Raw genomic sequence first — 17,262 nt, 5'->3', positions numbered from 1 at the left:
CCTCCCACTGCCAACCTCATCGACCCCCGTTTCCCATAGGCCCAGCCCCACAGCACCCATATCCCCCCCGACCCACATACCCCCCCTGCCCCACAGAGCTCTCAGTGACCCCCCCCCCCAGCCCCCCATACCGCCCCCACTCTACATACCCCCCCTGTCCCATGTAACCCCCTGCCCCACAGAGCTCCCAGTGACCCCCCTGCCCCACATACCCCCCTGTCCCATAGAACACTCTGCAGCCCCCACCCCACGTGCCCCCCCGCCCCATAGAGCCCTCTGCACCCCCCCCAGCACCGCCCCCCCCCGCCATCTCCCCCAGACCCCATTTTCCTCTCATGACCCCCCCCTGTGCCCCCCAGCCCTGTACCCCCCTGGTGTCCCCCCCAGCCCCACGTCTCCCCACACCCCCCCCAACCCTGTACCCCCCGCCCCCCCCCGTGCCCCCCCGGCCCCCCACCTCTGAAGAAGAGCATGCTGCCGTTCTCGCTCAGCGTGGCGGCGTCGAAGCCCCCCTTGTCGGCGCAGAGCTCAGCCAGGTCTGGGGCGGGGGGGGGGTCAGGATGGCACCGACCCCCAAGAGAAACCCCTCCTCCCCCCACATCCCACCCACCGCCCCACGGCGCCTGCGGTGCCCCACACGACCCCCCCCCCCCGGCCTCTCACCGGTGTCATTGCTGGGGAGCTCGGCCCCATGGGGGGGCCCTTCTCCGGCTGCCTCCGGTTTGCTGTGGGTCCTGGGGCCGGGGGGCCGGGGGGCGGGGGGGGGGCTCAGGGCGCAGCCCCCCAGACAGCCACGGACGCGCCCCACATGGGCACAGAGACCCCCCGCCCCATATACTGCCTGACCCACATACCCCCCTCCCCTGCCCCACAGAGCCCTCCGCAGCCCCCCCTGCCCCACATACCCCCCCTGCCCCATGTACCCCCCCGCCCCACAGAGCCCTCTGCAGCCCCCACCCTACATGCCCCCCCGCCCCATAGAGCTCTCTGTGGTCCCCTGCCCCACATAACCCCCCCCCGGCCCACAGAGCCCTCTGCAGCCCCCCAACCCACATACCCCCCCTGCCCCACAGAGCTCTCAGCGACCCCCCCGACCCACATACCCCCCACCCCACAGAGCCCTCTGCAACCCCCCTGCCCCCCATCGCCCCCCACCCCATAGAACCCTCTGCAGCCCCCCTGCCCCATGTAAGTCCCGGCCCCACAGAGCCCTCTGCAGCCCCCCAACCCACATACCCCCCCCGCCCCACAGATCTCTCAGTGACCCCCCCCGACCCACATACCGTCCCCACCCACATACCCCCCACCCCATAGAACCCTCTGCAACCCCCCTGCCCCCCATACCCCCCACCCCATAGAACCCTCTGCAGCCCCCCTGCCCCCCATACCCCCCCTTGCCCCATAGCGCCCTCTACAGCCCCCACCCCACATACCCCCCCTGCCCCAGGTACCCCCCCTGCCCCACAGAGCCCCCTGCAGCCCCCACCCCGCATGCTCCCACGCCCCATAGAGCCCTCTGCAGCCCCCCCCTGCCCCACATAACCCCCCCCCGCCGGCTCACAGGGGGTGGGCGCAGCCCAGGGCCAGGGCCCAGGCCAGGCAGACGGCGACCGGGACCCCCATGGTGTGCGGGGGCCCCCCGCCGCCCCCGGGGCCTATATGGGGCGGGAGGGGCCGTTGCACAACCTGCCCCATTGCTCAACCCCACCCACCCCCCCCCCAACCCCCCCCAACCTTCGGCCGCGCGGGGGGGGCGGGGCAGGGGACAGGGACACCCCCCCCCCCCGCCGGTGGGGCTGGTTGTGGGGGGGGGGGGCGAGAGTCCGACATGGCTGAGCCGGGGGGGGGGGGGTCGGACCCGGTGGGACTCGGGGGGGGGTGTCGGACCCCGGGGGGGGGGTCTCTGGCGTCGTCCCATCCCCTTCCCAGCAGCCCCCCCCCGGTGCTGGGAAGGGCCGCCCCCCCCCCCCCCCCCCGCCACTGTTTGCTCTGGCCGCCGGCCCCGGAGCCGGGGGGGGGGGCAGGTCCGGGAAGGGGGGGGGGGGGGAGTAAAAGGTGGGGGGGGGGCAGGCCCCGGGGTGTGTGTGGGGGGTCACAGCGCTTCGGGGGGGGGTTCGCATCCTGCAGCTCCTGCCCCACAGCCGGGGTGGGGGGGGGCTGCACAGACACAGACACACACACACACCCACACCCCCCCCCCCCCGATACCTGTCCCCCCCCCCAGCATCAGCGCCGGGAGCCGCCATGGCCGGGTGTGGGGGGGTCCCAGCACAGCCTGGGGGTCCCCCCCCCCCCCCCCCCGCCATGGGTCTCTGCAGCCCCCAGCTCGGCTCAGCCCCCCCAGCGGCCCCCCCCCCCTCCCAAGCCCCCCACTGAAGGGGGTGCCACGGCCCCGCCGTGGGTCCAATGTGGGTCCAATGTGGGTCCGTGGGGCAGAAGCTCCCCCCAACTTCCCCCCCCCCCACCCACGCCGTGGGGCTGGCGGTGCCGGGGGGGGGGGGGGGCGGGTATTTGCAGAATACTTTTATTTTGTACATACAGTTTTGTCAGCGTGCGGCGGCCGCCCCACACCCCCCCACACCCCCCCCCCACGCCGTGGGGCAGGCGGGCACCCGCGGCCACCTCGTGGCGGGGGGGGGCTGCGGCCGGGGAGTCGGGGCTGCTGGGGGGGGGGCAGCCCCCGTGGCGTGTGGGGCAGCCCCCGTGGGGTGCGAGGCTCCGGCACCGGCCGCCCCACAGCTGCCCCACGGTCCCCCCCGGCAGCCAGGTCCGTGGGGCTGCCGTCCCCGCCGTGGGGCAGGAGAGGGGTCCCCGGCCCCCCCCCGAAATGACCCTGGCGGGGCCCGTCCTCGCCCCTGCTCTGGGCCCGGCCGCCCCCCGATAAAGTGCACGTGAAGCCGGGGCAGCCATGGCCGGGGGGGGGTGCGTGTGTGGGGCGGGGGGGGGGCGGCCGTGGCCGTGGGGCGGTCGTAGCCGTGGGACCCCCACCCCACCCCCCCTCCACGGCGTCGCTCCGGGGGTCGGCGGGCTGCGTCCCCGTGCCCATGGCGGCGGCGGCGGTGGCTACTGCAGGTAGCGATAGGCCTTGAAGCAATGGTTGCCCGAGTCGGCCACCACCACGTGCCCGTCGGAGGTGAGCGCTAGCCCCTGCGGCCCGTAGAGCGGGTCGGCCGCCGTGTTGATGTAGGAGAGGAAGGAGCCCGCGCTGTCGAACACCTGGGGAGGGCAGAGACGCGCTGGCCCCCTGACCCCCACCCCCGCGGCCCCCGCGGCCACGGGACACCGCTGCTCCACCCCCACCCCCACCACCACCACCCCGACCCGAGCGTGGCAACTGGGCCACCAGCCCCGGCCCCGCCACCGGCCCACTGCCAAGGGGGATGGGGATGGGACGGGAGGGAGATGGGATGGGATGGGGACGGGATGGGGACAAGGACAGGATCAGGACAGGGATGGGATGGGGACAGGATGGGAATAGGACGGAGAGGGGACAGGATGGGGCTGGGATGGGGACAGGGACAGGATGGACATGGGATGGGGAAAGGATGGGGACAAGGACAGGATCAGGACATGGATGGGATTGGGATGGGGACAGGGATGGGATGGGGACGGGATAGGGACAAGGACAGGACAGGATGGGGGTGGGTCAGGGATAGGACAGGGATGGGATGGGGCCAGGATGGGAATAGGACGGGGAGGGGCCAGGATGGGGACAGGGACAGGATGGGGATGGGATAGGGACAAGAACAGGATAGGGATGGGATGGGCAGAGGATGGGGACAAGGACAGGACCAGGACATGGATGGGATTGGGATGGGGACAGGGATGGGATGGGGACAGGATGGGGACAGGACAGGATTGGGGATGGGTCAGGGATGGGATGGGGCCAGGATGGGAATAGGACGGGGACACGGCCAGGATGGGGACAGGGACGGGATGAGGACAGGATGGGAATAGGACAGGGAGGGGACAGGATGGGGACAGGGATGGGATGGGGACAGGATGGGGCCGGGATAGGGACAAGGACAGGATGGGGATGGGATGGGCAGAGGATGGCGACAAGGACAGGACCAGGACATGGATGGGATTGGGATGGGGACACGGATGGGATGGGGACGGGATGGAGACAGAACAGGGATGGGATGGGGACAAGGACAGGACAGGATGAGGATGGGTCAGGGATAGGACAGGGATGGGATGGGGACAGGATGGGAATAGGACGGGGAGGGGCCAGGATGGGGACAGGGACGGGATCAGGACATGGATGGGATTGGGATGGGGACAGGGATGGGATGGGGACGGGATGGGGACAGGACAGGGAGGGGACAGGATGGGGACAGGACAGGGAGGGGACAGGATGGGGACAAGGCTGGGATCAGAACACAGAAAGCATGGGATGGGGACAGGGCCAGGATAGGACCAGGACAGGAATAGGATGGGATGGGGAGGGGACAGGATGGGGACAGGGACAGGATGGGGACAGGAGAGGGATGGGATGGGGATGGGGCGGGGACAGGACAGATATGAGATGGGGAGGACAGGGACAGGACAAGACGGGAATGGGGATGGGATGGCGATAGGATGGGGACGGGGACAGGGACAGGACGGGGACAGAACGGAGATGGGATGGAGACGGGGAGGAGATGGGGATGGGGACAAGGACAGGATGGGGACAGGACGGGAAGGGGCTGGGATGGAGACAAAGCCAGGATGGGAATGGGATGGGGCCGGGGACGGCACTGTCCCATGGCCCCTGGGGCCGGAGGGGGGGGGGGGGGGGGGGGCTGCGGTGGGTGCCCCGGGGCCGGTACCTGGATGCGGCTGTTGCCCCAGTCGGCCACGATGATGTTGCCGTTGGCGTCGACGGCCACCCCGGTGGGGGCGTTGAATTGCCCGTTGCCCTCCCCGTGCGACCCGAACTTGAAGAGGAACTCGCCGTCCGCGTTGTACACCTGGGGACAGGCGTGTCACCCCCGGCCACCGCCACCGCCACCCAGCACCCACCACCACCACCGTGCCCGGCATTGCCACCCAGCGCCCGGCACCCACCGCCACCGCCACCCAGGTGGCCGACGTCGGTGACCCACCTTCACGGAGTGGTTGTGGAAGTCCGTCACCACGATCTCGTTCTTGTTGTTGACGGCCACGAAGTGGGGCCCTGTTGGGGGCAGGGGCTCAGCCCCGGTCGGGGACAGGGGTCCCGGCGCCGGGGGACACGGGGACGCCTGGCGGTGCCCCACCGTGGGGGGGAGTGGGGCGGGGGGGGTGGTGGCCGGCTGGCGGGGTCGGCACCGCGCCGGTAGCACCGGGGGGGTGTCGGCGCAGACGGGGAGCGGCCCCACGGCGGGACCCAGACCCCAGCCCCACGGGGAGAGAGCCAGAGCCAGAGCTGGAAGCCCGGCCCAGAACCCGGAACGTGAACCCGGGATCACAGCCCAGGAGCCCAAACACAGAGGCAGAACCTAGAACCAGAGCCCCAGCCTAGAACCCGGAACTAGAACCAGAGCCTGAACCCCGAACCTGACCCCAAGACCCCAACCCAGAGGCCAGAACTAGAACCAGAGCCCAGAACCTGAACCCAGAACCCGAGCCCCCACCCAGAGCCCAGAACCTGAACCCAGGACTCCAACCCAGAGCCCGGAACCAAAGCCGGACCCCGAAACTAGAACCAGAACCCACAGCCTGAACCCAGAACCTGATCCCAGAACCCCAACTCAGAGCCCGGAGCCCAAAACCAGAATCGGAGCCCAGAACCTGAACCCAGAACCCCAACTCAGAGCCCAGAACCAGAGCTTGGAGCCCAAAACTAGAATCAGAGCCCAGAACCTGAACCCAGAACCCGAGCCCCCACCCAGAGCCCAGAATCTGAACCCAGGACTCCAACCCAGAGCCCGGAACCAAAGCCTGGACCCCGAAACTAGAACCAGAACCCACAGCCTGAGCCCAGAACCTGATCCCAGAACCCCAACTCAGAGCCCGGAGCCCAAAACCAGAATCAGAGCCCAGAACCTGAACCCAGAACCTGATCCCAGAACCCCAACTCAGAGCCCAGAACCAGAGCTTGGAGCCCAAAACTAGAATCAGAGCCCAGAACCTGAACCCAGAACCCCAACCCAGAGCCCAGAGTCCAGAACCTGAACCCAGAACCTGATCCCAGAACTCCAACTCAGAACCAGTGCCCACAGCCCAGAACCAAAGCCCAGAACCAAAGCCCAGAACCTGAACCTAGAACCTGATCCAGAACCTGATCCCAGAACTCCAACCCAGAACCAGAGCCCAGAACCTGAACCTAAAACCTGATCCCAGAACCCCGATCCAGAGCCCAGAGTCCAGAACCTGATCCCAGAACCCCAACCCAAAGCCCAGAGCCCAAAACTGGAACAAGAGCCCACAACCTGCCCCCAGAACCCCAACCCAGAGCCCAGAACCTGCGTCCAGAACCTGCCCCCAGAACCCCAACCCAGAGCCCAGAACCCGAACCTAGAAGCCCAGCCCAACCTGGAGATCCCACTGCCGGCCGTCCCGTCGGCGGTGGGTGCAGCACGGTACTCACGGTGCTGGCCCGGCCCGCGGCATGCAGTAGGGAGAGGGGGCGCTCGCCCGGCGGCGTATTACCGTCGAGCGTACCTGCAAACTGCCGCTCGGCCGTGCCGCGGCTGCCGAACTTGGTGACCAGCTTGCCGTTGGACTGGAAGATGAAGACGCAGCAGGCCTTGTTGTCCACCACGATGATGTGGCCGTTGCGGTCCACGGCGACGCCCTTGGGGCCCATCAGCCGCCCGGCCCCGATCTTGGTCTGCGGCCGGGGAGGGGGGTGGTCAGGGCCGGGAGCGGGTCCGCAGCCCCCACCCCAGCCCTGCCGACCCCCCCCCCACCCCCCCCCGCCCCTCACCTTGAACTTGCCCTCGGGCGAGAAGATGCTGACCCAGCGGTTGTCGTAGTCGGCGAGTTGTCGTAGTCGGCGATGATGATGTCCCCGTTCATGTCCACGGTGACGCCGGTCGGGCGCTGCAGCTGGCCGGGGGAGCGGCCCCGCACCCCGAACCGCAGCCGGAACTGCCCCTCGTTGGAGAACACCTGGGGGGCAGCGGTGGGGGGGGGGAGTTGGGGGGTGGTCAGGGGGGCTGGGGGGGCGGCAACGGGGCGGGGGACGGGGACGGGGTCCTACCTGCACGCACTGGTTATTGCTGTCGGCCACCACGATGCGGCCGCTGCTGGAGGTGGAGATGCCCTGGAGGTTGGTGAACTCCCCCTTCTCCCGGCCACGGCTCCCTGCGGCGGAGGGAGGGGGGGGTCACGGAAGGGATCCTAAAGCCCACCCAGTGCCACTGGGGGCACCCAGGGACACCTCCCACCAGCCCAGCTTGCTCCAAGCCCCGGCCAACCTGGCCTTGAACCCCTCCAGGGATGGGGCAGCCACAGCTTCTCTGGGCAACCTGGGCCAGGGGCTCACCGCCCTCACAGCCAAGAATTTCTGCCCGAGATCTCAGCTCAGTCTCCCCTCTTGCAGTGGAAACCCCTTCCCCCTCGTCCCACGGCTCCCCTCCCTCATCCAGAGTCCCTCCCCAGCTTTCCTGGAGCCCCTTGAGGGACTGGAAGGGGCTCCAAGGTCTCCCCGGAGCCTTCTCTTCTCCAGGCTGAACCCCCCCAACTCTCTCAGCCCGTCCTCCCAGCAGAGGGGCTCCAGCCCTCCCAGCATCTCCGGGGCCTCCTCTGGCCCCACTCCGACAGCTCCGTATCCTTCTGCTGTTGGTGCCCCAGAGCTGACCCCCCAGGGGGGTCAGGGGGTCCCCACCACCCCAGGCCCCCCCCCCCCCCCCCCCGCCTCTCACCCACGCGGAAGATGAGCTCGTCCTCGATGGGGTTCTCCTTCTTCTTGCCGCTGCTGTACATGCTGGAGGGCCGCCGGACGGCCTTCTGTCGGATGTGGCCGCTGCTGGGCGATTTGACGCGGCGCTTGACGTCGTCGGGAGAGGGGGGGACGTCGGAAGCCTTGACGGCGCGGACGCGGAAGGGGCTGCCGCGGATGGGCTGCCCGTAGAGCAGGATGGAGAGGAGGAAGTCGCCCTCGGCGCGGGGGGTGTAGAGCAGCTCGTAGGTGCCGTTCTTGTTGTCCTGCACCTCGGCCTCGGCCGCGCCGCCGTCGGGCGCCGTCACCTGGAAGCGCAGGCTGGCGCTGCCGCTGCGCACCAGCTCGCCGTCCTTGTCCTTGGTGGTGACGCTGAGCGAGGAGGGCTGCCCCACCACGGCGTGCCGCAGCCCCTCGCCCGTGGCCACCGTCTTGTGGGCCGTGGCGCTGGTGGTGATGAGCACGCCCAGGTTGAGGATGGACTTGCGGACGCCTTCCGTCTCCACCACGTAGTCGAGCTGGGCGTTCTCGTGGGGGTGCTCGGGGAACTCGCGGCTGGCCAGCTCGCTCAGCCGCTCGCTCATCTGCTTCTTCACCAGCAGCACCTCGGTGGCCGTGCCGTGGTGCAGCGCCTGCTCCGTGAAGGCGCAGCTGCTGAGGATGCTCTCCTGGCCCTGCCGCAGCGACTCCAGCTGCGCCTGCAGCACCTGCCGGCACGGGGCGCGTCACCCTCGGCGCCGCGCCGGGACCCTCGACGCCGCGCCGGGAGACCCCTCAACCGGGGCATCAGGCTCCTCGACGCCGCACCGGGACGCTTGACGCTGTGCCAGGACCCTGACCGCCGTGCCAGGACCCTCGCTGCCACGCTGGCACCCCACCACCCCACCAGGACCTCACCGCCACACTGGGACCCTCGGAGACACCGCACCGGGACCCTCGCTGCCGGGCCGGGACCCTCGACGCGAGAAAGTCAGCACCGCACTGGGACCCTCACCAGGGCACCAGGACCCTTGACGCCACTCCAGGACCCTCACCATCACGTCGGGACCTCCACTGCCACACCAGGACCTCACCGCACCGCGACCTCACCGCCACACCGGGACCCTCACCACCGCACCGGGACCCTCACCGCCACCCACACCCGGCCCCAGTCCTGGCCAGACCCTGCGGTGTCGCTCCTGGGGCTGCCCCCCCGTGGCGTGGGGCTGGAGGGTGCCATCGGCATGGCCACCTCTTCGGGAAGAGCCGGTGGGGACACAGGGGACAGAGAGCGGCGCAGGGACACGGTGGCACGGAGGAGTCATGGCGGCACTGGGGCATGCGGATATGGTGGCATGGGGCCACGGTGGTGGCATGGAGCCCATGGCGGCATGGGGCACAGGCGGGGACGTGGCGGCACTGGGGCGCGCAGCCCACGGTGGCACTGAAGCATGGTGCCACAGGGCCATGGGGTCGCAGTTGCATGGGACCGTGGTGGCACAGAGATACGGTGGCAGCATGGGGGCCACGGCGGCCCGGGGCCGTGGTGTGACGGTGGCCCGGGGGGGCGGTTGGCGTTACCTTCTGCTTGGCGCCGCAGGTGGCCTCCAGGTCGCGCACCAGCAGCCCGCGACGCTGCCGCAGCGCCGTCTCCAGCTCCTCGAAGGTGCTGCCGATCTCGGCCACCGCCTCCTGCTTCCGCTGGCCCAGCTGCTGGCTGATCTCCGACACCAGCCCCACGGCCGCCGCCAGCTGCGGGAGCCTGCGCCGGGGACGCCGGTGAGGCGAACGCCGCCGCGGGACCCCCACGATCTAACCCCCCCCAACCGGCCCCCCGTGTCCCCCCCCCGTACGTACCGGCTACGGACGGCGTCCAGCTGCTGCTGCAGGGCCGCCTTGTGCTGCTCCACCACGTCGCGCAGCGGCACGGTGACGTGTTCCCGGTGCTCCCCTTCCGTGCACTCCCGGCACATGGCCGTCTCGCAGGGCTCGCAGTAAAACTCCATCACCTGCGCCCCGCGCTCAGGGCTGGCCGGCACCCGCACCCCGCACCGCGGCGCGCCCCCCCCTCCCCATCCCCCCCCCACCCTGGCACCCCCGCACCGGGGCACCCTGACGTCACCCCACCCCGACACCCTGACGTCACCCCACCCTGACACCCTGACGTCACCCCACCCCGGCAGCGCGGTACCCCCCGCACCCCCTGACATCATGGTGTCCTGACACCGCGACACCCCCACACCCTGCAGCGCCCCCCGGACCCCCGGAGCCCCCCCAGACTTTGAAGCCCCCCCAAGACACCGCAGCCCCCCAGCCCCTGCAGCCCCCCCTGGACCCTCAGAGCCCCCCAGCTCCTGCAGCACCCCCCGACCTCCAGAGCCCCCCAGACTTTGAAGCACCCCAGCCCCTACAGCCCCCCCACGACCCCCAGAGCCCCCCAGACTCTGAAGCCCCCCCCCACTCTGCAGCCCCCCCGGACCCCCAGAACCCCCCAGACTTTGAAGCCCCTCCAGCCCCTGCAGCCCCCTCAGGACCCTCAGAGCCCCCCAGACTTTGAAGCCCCCCCAGCCCCTGCAGCCCCCTCTGGACCCCCAGAGCCCCCCAGACTTTGAGCCCCCCAGCTCCTGCAGCCCCCCCCGGACCCCCAGAGCCCCCCAGACTTTGAAGCTCCCCAGCCCCTGCAGCCCCCCAGCTCCTGCAGCCCCCCTGGACCCCCAGAGCCCCCCAGACTTTGAAGCCCCCCCCCGGCCCCCGGACCCACCTTGCCCTCGTGGTTGGGGCAGGAGAGGGGCTGGCCGGTGACGGCGCTGACGGGGTCCAGGCCGCGGCCGGGGTGGGGGCCGCAGCTGTCGGGGTCCCGCTGCAGCACCTCCATGAGGTTGGTGATGAAGAAGTTGTTCTGCAGGGCGGCCACGCCGCGCTCGGGCAGGATGGAGGTCTGGCGGCAGACGGGGCAGGAGAGGGTCAGGCTCTGGGGCGGGATATAGTTCTGGAGACACCTGGGGCGAACGGGGACAACCAGAGGGTCAGGACCCGCGCGGCGGGGGGGGGGACGGGGGGGGGGACGGGGCTGGAGGGGCAGGCAGAGGGATGGACAGACGGACGGGGGGGACGGGGTGTGTGGGGCAGGATGGGGGGGACGGGGATGGAGGGGCAGGCAGAGGGATGGACAGACGGACGGGGGGGACAGGGTGTGTGGGGCAGGATGGGGTGTGTGGGGCAGGATGGGGGGGACGGGGCGTGTGGGGCAGGAGCGAGGGATGGGGATGGAAGGGCAGGCAGAGGGATGGACAGACACACAGGGGGGACGGGGCGTGTGGGGCAGGATGGGGTGTGTGGGGCAGGAGCAAGGGACAGGGATGGAAGGACAGGCAGAGGGACGGACAGACAGACGGGGGGGACGGGGCGTGTGGGGCAGGAGCGAGGGACGGGGATGGAGGGGCAGGCAGAGGGACGGACAGATGGATGGGGGGGTCAGCATGTGTGGGGCAGGATGGGGGGGACAGGGATGGAGGGGCAGGCAGAGGGACGGAGAGAGGGATGAGGGAGGACGGGGCGTGTGGGGCAGGACTGAGGGATAGGGATGGAGGGGCAGGCAGAGGGATGGACAGACGGACGGGGGGGACGGGGCATGTGGGGCAGGATGGGGTGTGTGGGGCAGGATGGGGGGGGACGGGGCGTGTGGGGCAGGAGCGAGGGACGGGGATGGAAGGGCAGGCAGAGGGATGGACAGACAGACGGGGGGGACGGGGCGGTGTGGGGCAGGATGGGGTGTGTGGGGCAGGAGCGAGGGACGGGGATGGAAGGGCAGGCAGAGGGACGGACAGACAGACGGGGGGGACGGGGCGTGTGGGGCAGGATGGGGTGTGTGGGGCAGGAGCGAGGACGGGGATGGAGGGGCAGGCAGAGGGACGGACAGATGGATGGGGGGGTCAGCATGTGTGGGGCAGGATGGGGGGGACAGGGATGGAGGGGCAGGCAGAGGGACGGACGGACGGATGGCGGGGCTCGGGGCATGTGGGCAGGAGCTGAGAGATGGGGCCGGAGGGACAGACAGACCGTGGGATGGACGGACGGGGGGGGTCAGGGTGTGTGGGGCAGGAGCTGAGAGATGGGGCTGGGGGGGGGGGTCAAACAGACAGACCGTGGGACAGACGGACGGGGGGGGGTCGGGGTGTGTGGGGCAGGAGGGGCGGGAGGGGGCTGGCAGGACGGATGGACGGACAGACGGCAGGACGGACGGGGGCTCCGGGGCGGGGGGGGGGGCCGGGGGGGGGCGGCAGACGGCAGGACAGATGGACATGGCGGGGGGGGGGACACACGGACAGAGGGACGGGAGGGGACAGGCGGGGGGGGCCGGGGGTCTCTGGGGGGCACAGAGAGAGGCAGACGTCAGTACAGAGCCCCCCCCGCGGCCGCAGCCCCCCAACCCGGCCCCCCACGCACCCCACACCCCCCCCCACGCCGATGGGTGCCAGCGCCGGCCTCCGCGCCGTGGGTCAGCATCAGCCCCACTGCCGCAGCCCGGGGGGGGGGGCGGGGGGGGGCTCGGGGGTGGGTGATGGGGGGGGCGCAGGGATGGGCCGCGCAGCCCTGGCGGAGTTGGGGGGTGGGGGGGTGTCCCGGCCCCCTCGGGGGTGGGTGTGGGGGGAGGCGGCCGTGGGGCGCAGTGGGGCTCGGCCTCGTCTCGCGCTGGGGAGTGTTGGGGGGGGGGGGGGGGGGGGGGCGCAGGGGCCGTGGTGGGGGGGGGCTCTGCTCTCGCTGCGGGTTTGGGGGACGCAGAGGGGAGCAGCGAGGCGCAGTGGGGCGCAACCTGCAGTGGGGCGCAGTGGGGCGCAGCTGGGAGGGAGCAGGGATGCGGGGGGGGGGCGCAGCGAGGCACAGTGGGGCGCAGCTGGGAGGGAGCAGGGATGCGGGGGGGGTGCAGTGGGGCGCAGTGGGGCAGAGCAGCCCCAGCTCATCTCCCGCGGGAGGCAGGGAATGGCGGGGGATGCAGTGGGAATGCTGGGGGGGGGGGGGGCAGGGACCCCAGCCCCACTCCTGCAGGGGCTGGGGGGGGGGTGGGGGGGCAGTGGGAATGGTGGGGGATGCAGCGGGGATGCCGTGGGGCGCGGCAGCGGGGATGCTGTGGGGCGCAGCGGTGTGCAGCGGGGATGCTGTGGGGCACAGTGGGGGGCACAGAGGGGAAGCAGAAGGGTGCAGCGGGGACGCCGTGGGGCGCAGCGGTGTGCAGCGGGTGCTGTGGGGCACGGGGGGGGTTGCAGTGGGGTGCAGCGGGGACGCTGTGGGGCACAGACGGGAGCAGCAGGGATGCCGTGGGGCACAGCGGTGTGCAGCGGGGATGCTGTGGGGCACACGGGGGTTGCAGTGGTGTGCAGCAGGGATGCTGTGGGGCACAGAGGGGAGGCAGAGGGGCACAGAGGGGCGCAGCAGGGATGCCGTGGGGCGCAGCGGTGTGCAGCGGGGATGCCGCGGGGCACAGGGGGGTTGTGGTGGGGTGCAGCGGGGCCGCCGTGGGGCACAGAGGGGTCGCAGCAGGGACGCAGAGGGGCGCAGCGGGGCTGCCGTGGGGCACAGACGGGCGCAGCAGGGATGCTGTGGGGCGCAGCAGGGCCGCACAGGGGCGCAGCAGGGATGCTGTGGGGCACTGCGGGGCACAGGGGGGTTGCAGTGGGGTGCAGCAGGGATGCTGTGGGGCACAGACGGGCGCAGCAGGGATGCCGTGGGGCGCAGCGGTGTGCAGCAGGGATGCTGCGGGGCACAGGGGGGTTGCGGTGGGGTGCAGCGGGGCTGCCGTGGGGCACAGAGGGGCCGCAGCAGGGACGCTCTGGGGTGCAGCAGGGACGCTCTGGGGCACAGACGGGCGCAGCAGGGATGCCGTGGGGCGCAGCGGTGTGCAGCAGGGATGCTGTGGGGCACAGGGGGGTTGCAGTGGGGTGCAGCGGAGACGCTGTGGGGCACAGAGGGGAGGCAGAGGGGCACAGAGGGGCGCAGCAGGGATGCCATGGGGCACAGCGGGGCCGCCGTGGGGCACAGAGGGGCCGCAGCAGGGCCGCAGAGGGGCGCAGCAGGGATGCTGTGGGGCAGGGGAAGGGCTGCAGAGGGAACGCAGAGAGGCCGCAGCAGGGCCGCGGAGGGGCGCCGCGGGGCCGCCGTGGGGCGCAGCCGTGGGGCGCCGCCGTGGGGCAGGCCTCACCTCTCGCAGAAGGTGTGGAGGCAGGGCAGCACCTTGGGGTTGCGGTAGCGGTCGAGGCAGATGCTGCAGACCAGGAACTGCTTGTCGATCTGCCGCACCACGGGGCTGGCGCTGGCCTCCCGCGTGGCCATGGCGGCGTCCGGCGCTCAGCCTGCGGACCCGCACCCTCAGCACCGCCGTGGGGCAGCCCCACGGCACCCCACACCCCCCCCTCCGGCGGGCGGGAGAGCGCTCGTCCCACGCCCCTCGGCCCCACACGCTCTGGGGGTGCGCGGGGGGGAAGGGGGGCGGGTTCCCCCCGCTCCCCATCGTCCCCACGGCCCCCCGGGGGGCACAGAGCCAGCCCCACGCCTGCCCCACACGAGCGTGCTCACCCCACAGGGACACCCCCAGCCCTCAGCCCCACACGCTCTGGGGTGCACTAGGGGATTCTCCCCACTCCCGACCGTCCCCACAGACCCCAGACACCCCACACCTGCTCACTTGCCCCACAGAGACCCACAGCCCATGGCCCCACACGCTCTGGGGTGCGCTGGGAGGGCTGCCCCACTCCTGACCACCCCCACGGTCCCTGGACCCCCCACACGAGCTTGCTCGCCCCACAGAGACACCCCCAGCCCTCAGCCCCACACGCTCTGGGGTGCGCCGGGGGGTTCCCCCCGCTCCCGACCGTCCCCACAGTCCCCAGACACCCCACACCTGCCCCACACCAGCTCACTTGCCCCACAGAGACCCACAGCCCTTGGCCCCACACGCTCTGGGGTGCACTGGGGGGTCTGCCCCACTCCTGACCATCCCCACAGTCCCTGGGAACCCCACACCTGCCCCACACAAGCTTCCTCACCCCATAGAGACACCCACAGCCCTCAGCCCCACATGCTCTGGGGGGGCGGTCTCCCACTCCCACCCCTCCGGACCCCCACACCTGCCCCCCATGAGCTTGCTCACCCCACAGAGCCACCCACAGCCCCCAGCCCCACACGCTCTGGGGTGCGCAGGGGAGGTCTGCCCCACTCCCAACCATCCCCATGGTCCCTGGGGGCCCAGAGCCAGCCCCACACCTGCGCCACACACCTCTGCGCCCCACAGAGACAACAGAGCCCTCAGCCCCACAAGCACAGGGGGGTCCCCCCGCTCCCGACCATCCCCACAGTCCCCAGACACCCCACGCCTGCCCCACACGAGCTTTCTCGCCCCACAGAGACACCCCCAGCCCCCAGCCCCACATGCTCTGGGGTGCACATGGGGGTCTGCCCCACTCCTGACCACCCCCATGGTCCCTGGACCCCCCACACCAGTCCCATACTCACCCCACACGAGCTCACTCACCCTATAGAGACACCCTCAGCCCCCAGCCCCACATGCTTTGGGGTGCACTGGGGGGGCTGCCCCACTCTTGACCATCCCCGCAGTCCCCACACACCCCACGCCTGCCCCACACGAGCTTTCTCGCCCCACAGAGACACCCCCAGCCCCCAGCCCCACACGCTCTGGGGTGCATTGGGGGGGGCTGCCCCCACTCCTGACCATCCGCACAGTCCCTGGGGGCCCAGAGCCTGCCCCACACTCACCCCACACAACCTTACTTGCCCCATAGAGGCACCCACAACCCTCAGACCCACATGCTTTGGGGTGCACTGGGGGGGGGCTGCCCCACTCCTGACCACCCCCACAGTCCCCGGACCCCCCACACCTGCCCCACACGAGCTTGCTCACCCCACAGGGACACCCCCAGCCCCCAGCCCCACACGCTCTGGGGTGCGCTGGGGGGGGACTGTCCCACTCCCGACCATCCCCACAGTCCCCAGACACCCCGCACCTGCCCCACACCAGCTCACTTGCCCCACAGAGACCCACAGCCCTCGGCCCCACACGCTCTGGGGTGCACCGGGGGGGGGGGGGGGGGGTCTGCCCCACTCCCGACCACCCCCACGATCCCCGACCCCCCCCCCCCCCCCACGCCTGCCCCCCACGCCCTTGCTCGCCCCACAGAGACACCCCCCAGCCCCACACACGCTGTGGGGTGCACCGGGGGGGGTGGGGGGGGGGTGGGGGGGGTGTGTGTGTGTGTCTGCCCCACTCCCGTTCCCCGCCCCGGACACCCCCCACCTGCCCCCCCACACCTCCGCGCCCCACAGCTCTGCCCCACAGCTCCGCCCCACGGCACACACCCCCCCCACACCCCCCCCACGGAGGAGGGTGATGGGGCGGGGGGTGGGGGGGGAGAATCGGGGGGTGTCGGCGCCCCACGGCGGCCCCTCGGCCCCGCTCACGGTGCTGCTGCGGCGGCTCCGCGCTCCAGGCCCCGGCCGCCATTGTGCGGCACCGCCCGCCCCGACGGCACCGCCCCCGGCCCGCCACCGCCGGGGGGGGGAACAGGGACGGGGGACACCGTGTGTGTGTGTGGGGGGGGGGACACAGGGGACACCGGCGCTGCGGGTCCCCCCCCCCGCGCCGCTGCGGCCGCGGCCCGGCCCCGCATCCCGCCCCCCCGCCGTGTCGCCGGGTCCTGTGTCCCCCCCCCCACCTTGTCACTGTGTGTGTCCGTCGTCCCCCCCCCCCCGCCGCTGTCCCCCAACATCGTGTCCTTGGGTGTCGTCCCCCCCCCTCCCCTCCTGTCCCCAGCGCCCCCCTTCCCCCTATGTTCCTCCCCCCCATTTCCCTGTGGCCCCCCCTTTCCCTTACACCCCCCCTTTTCCTTATCCCCCCCCATTTCCTTACGCCACCCCCCCCTTCTCCCTACATCCCCCCCCTTCCCCTCCTCCCCTACCCCCTCCGCAAGCCCCCGGGGGGGGGTCCTGACGACCCCCCCCCCCCCAAAATTCCCACTCACCCCCCCCTCCTCGCTTCAGCATCCTCGGCCCGGACTGCGCCAGGGCTGGGCAAGGGAGGGAGCTGCCAGCCCGGACGGCACCACGGGGAGCTTGGAGGGGGGGGGGACACACACTCTTGTCACCCCTTAAAATTTCCCACGGGACCCCCCCCCGGGGACCCACCACTCGGGAATCGCGACGCGTCGCTCCGCGACGCGTCGCGATTCCCGAGTGGGGGGTCCCCGGGGGGGGGTCCCGTGTTAATTTGAGGGGGGAGAAATACATCTAAACAGTCCCCCCCCCCCCCTCCAGGACGCAAATGGTCGGGTCCGGGCTGTGGCTCTGCAGTGGGGGGGGCTCCCCGCATCCCCCGGGGTACCCGGCTGTTGCCACGGCAACCGCATCCCGCCCTGGTCCAGCCCCCT

At 71.6% G+C, this 17,262-nt stretch overlaps 2 protein-coding genes across 2 annotated transcripts in view; both read right to left on the bottom strand.

The window, feature by feature from the left end:
* The window catches only part of HPX (hemopexin), a 3,163-nt gene extending 1,453 nt beyond the window's left edge, over positions 1-1,710 (bottom strand). The window contains exons 1-3 of the mRNA XM_063332690.1: positions 1,562-1,710; positions 664-734; positions 442-538 (exon numbers count right to left, since the gene is read on the bottom strand). Coding sequence (XP_063188760.1) covers positions 442-538; positions 664-734; positions 1,562-1,695 — 302 coding nt within the window. The 5' untranslated portion in view covers positions 1,696-1,710. The remainder of the gene's footprint in view (positions 1-441; positions 539-663; positions 735-1,561) is intronic.
* A 796-nt stretch (positions 1,711-2,506) lies between these two features.
* On the bottom strand, positions 2,507-17,014 carry TRIM3 (tripartite motif containing 3). The gene is given in 13 exon segments (XM_063328810.1): positions 2,507-3,216; positions 4,812-4,952; positions 5,088-5,158; positions 6,628-6,796; positions 6,893-6,961; positions 6,964-7,077; positions 7,169-7,272; positions 7,833-8,556; positions 9,410-9,590; positions 9,686-9,837; positions 10,590-10,827; positions 14,025-14,175; positions 16,858-17,014. Coding segments are annotated over 12 exon segments (2,247 nt in total). The 5' UTR covers positions 14,156-14,175; positions 16,858-17,014; the 3' UTR covers positions 2,507-3,063.
* Between the last annotated feature and the right edge of the window lie 248 nt (positions 17,015-17,262).

The sequence above is a fragment of the Chroicocephalus ridibundus genome, chromosome 1, assembly GCF_963924245.1.
Source record: "Chroicocephalus ridibundus chromosome 1, bChrRid1.1, whole genome shotgun sequence".
Taxonomy (NCBI): Eukaryota; Metazoa; Chordata; class Aves; order Charadriiformes; family Laridae; genus Chroicocephalus; species Chroicocephalus ridibundus.
The sequence above is the reverse complement of the archived record's forward strand: the minus strand, read 5'-3'. Positions and strand labels throughout refer to the sequence as shown.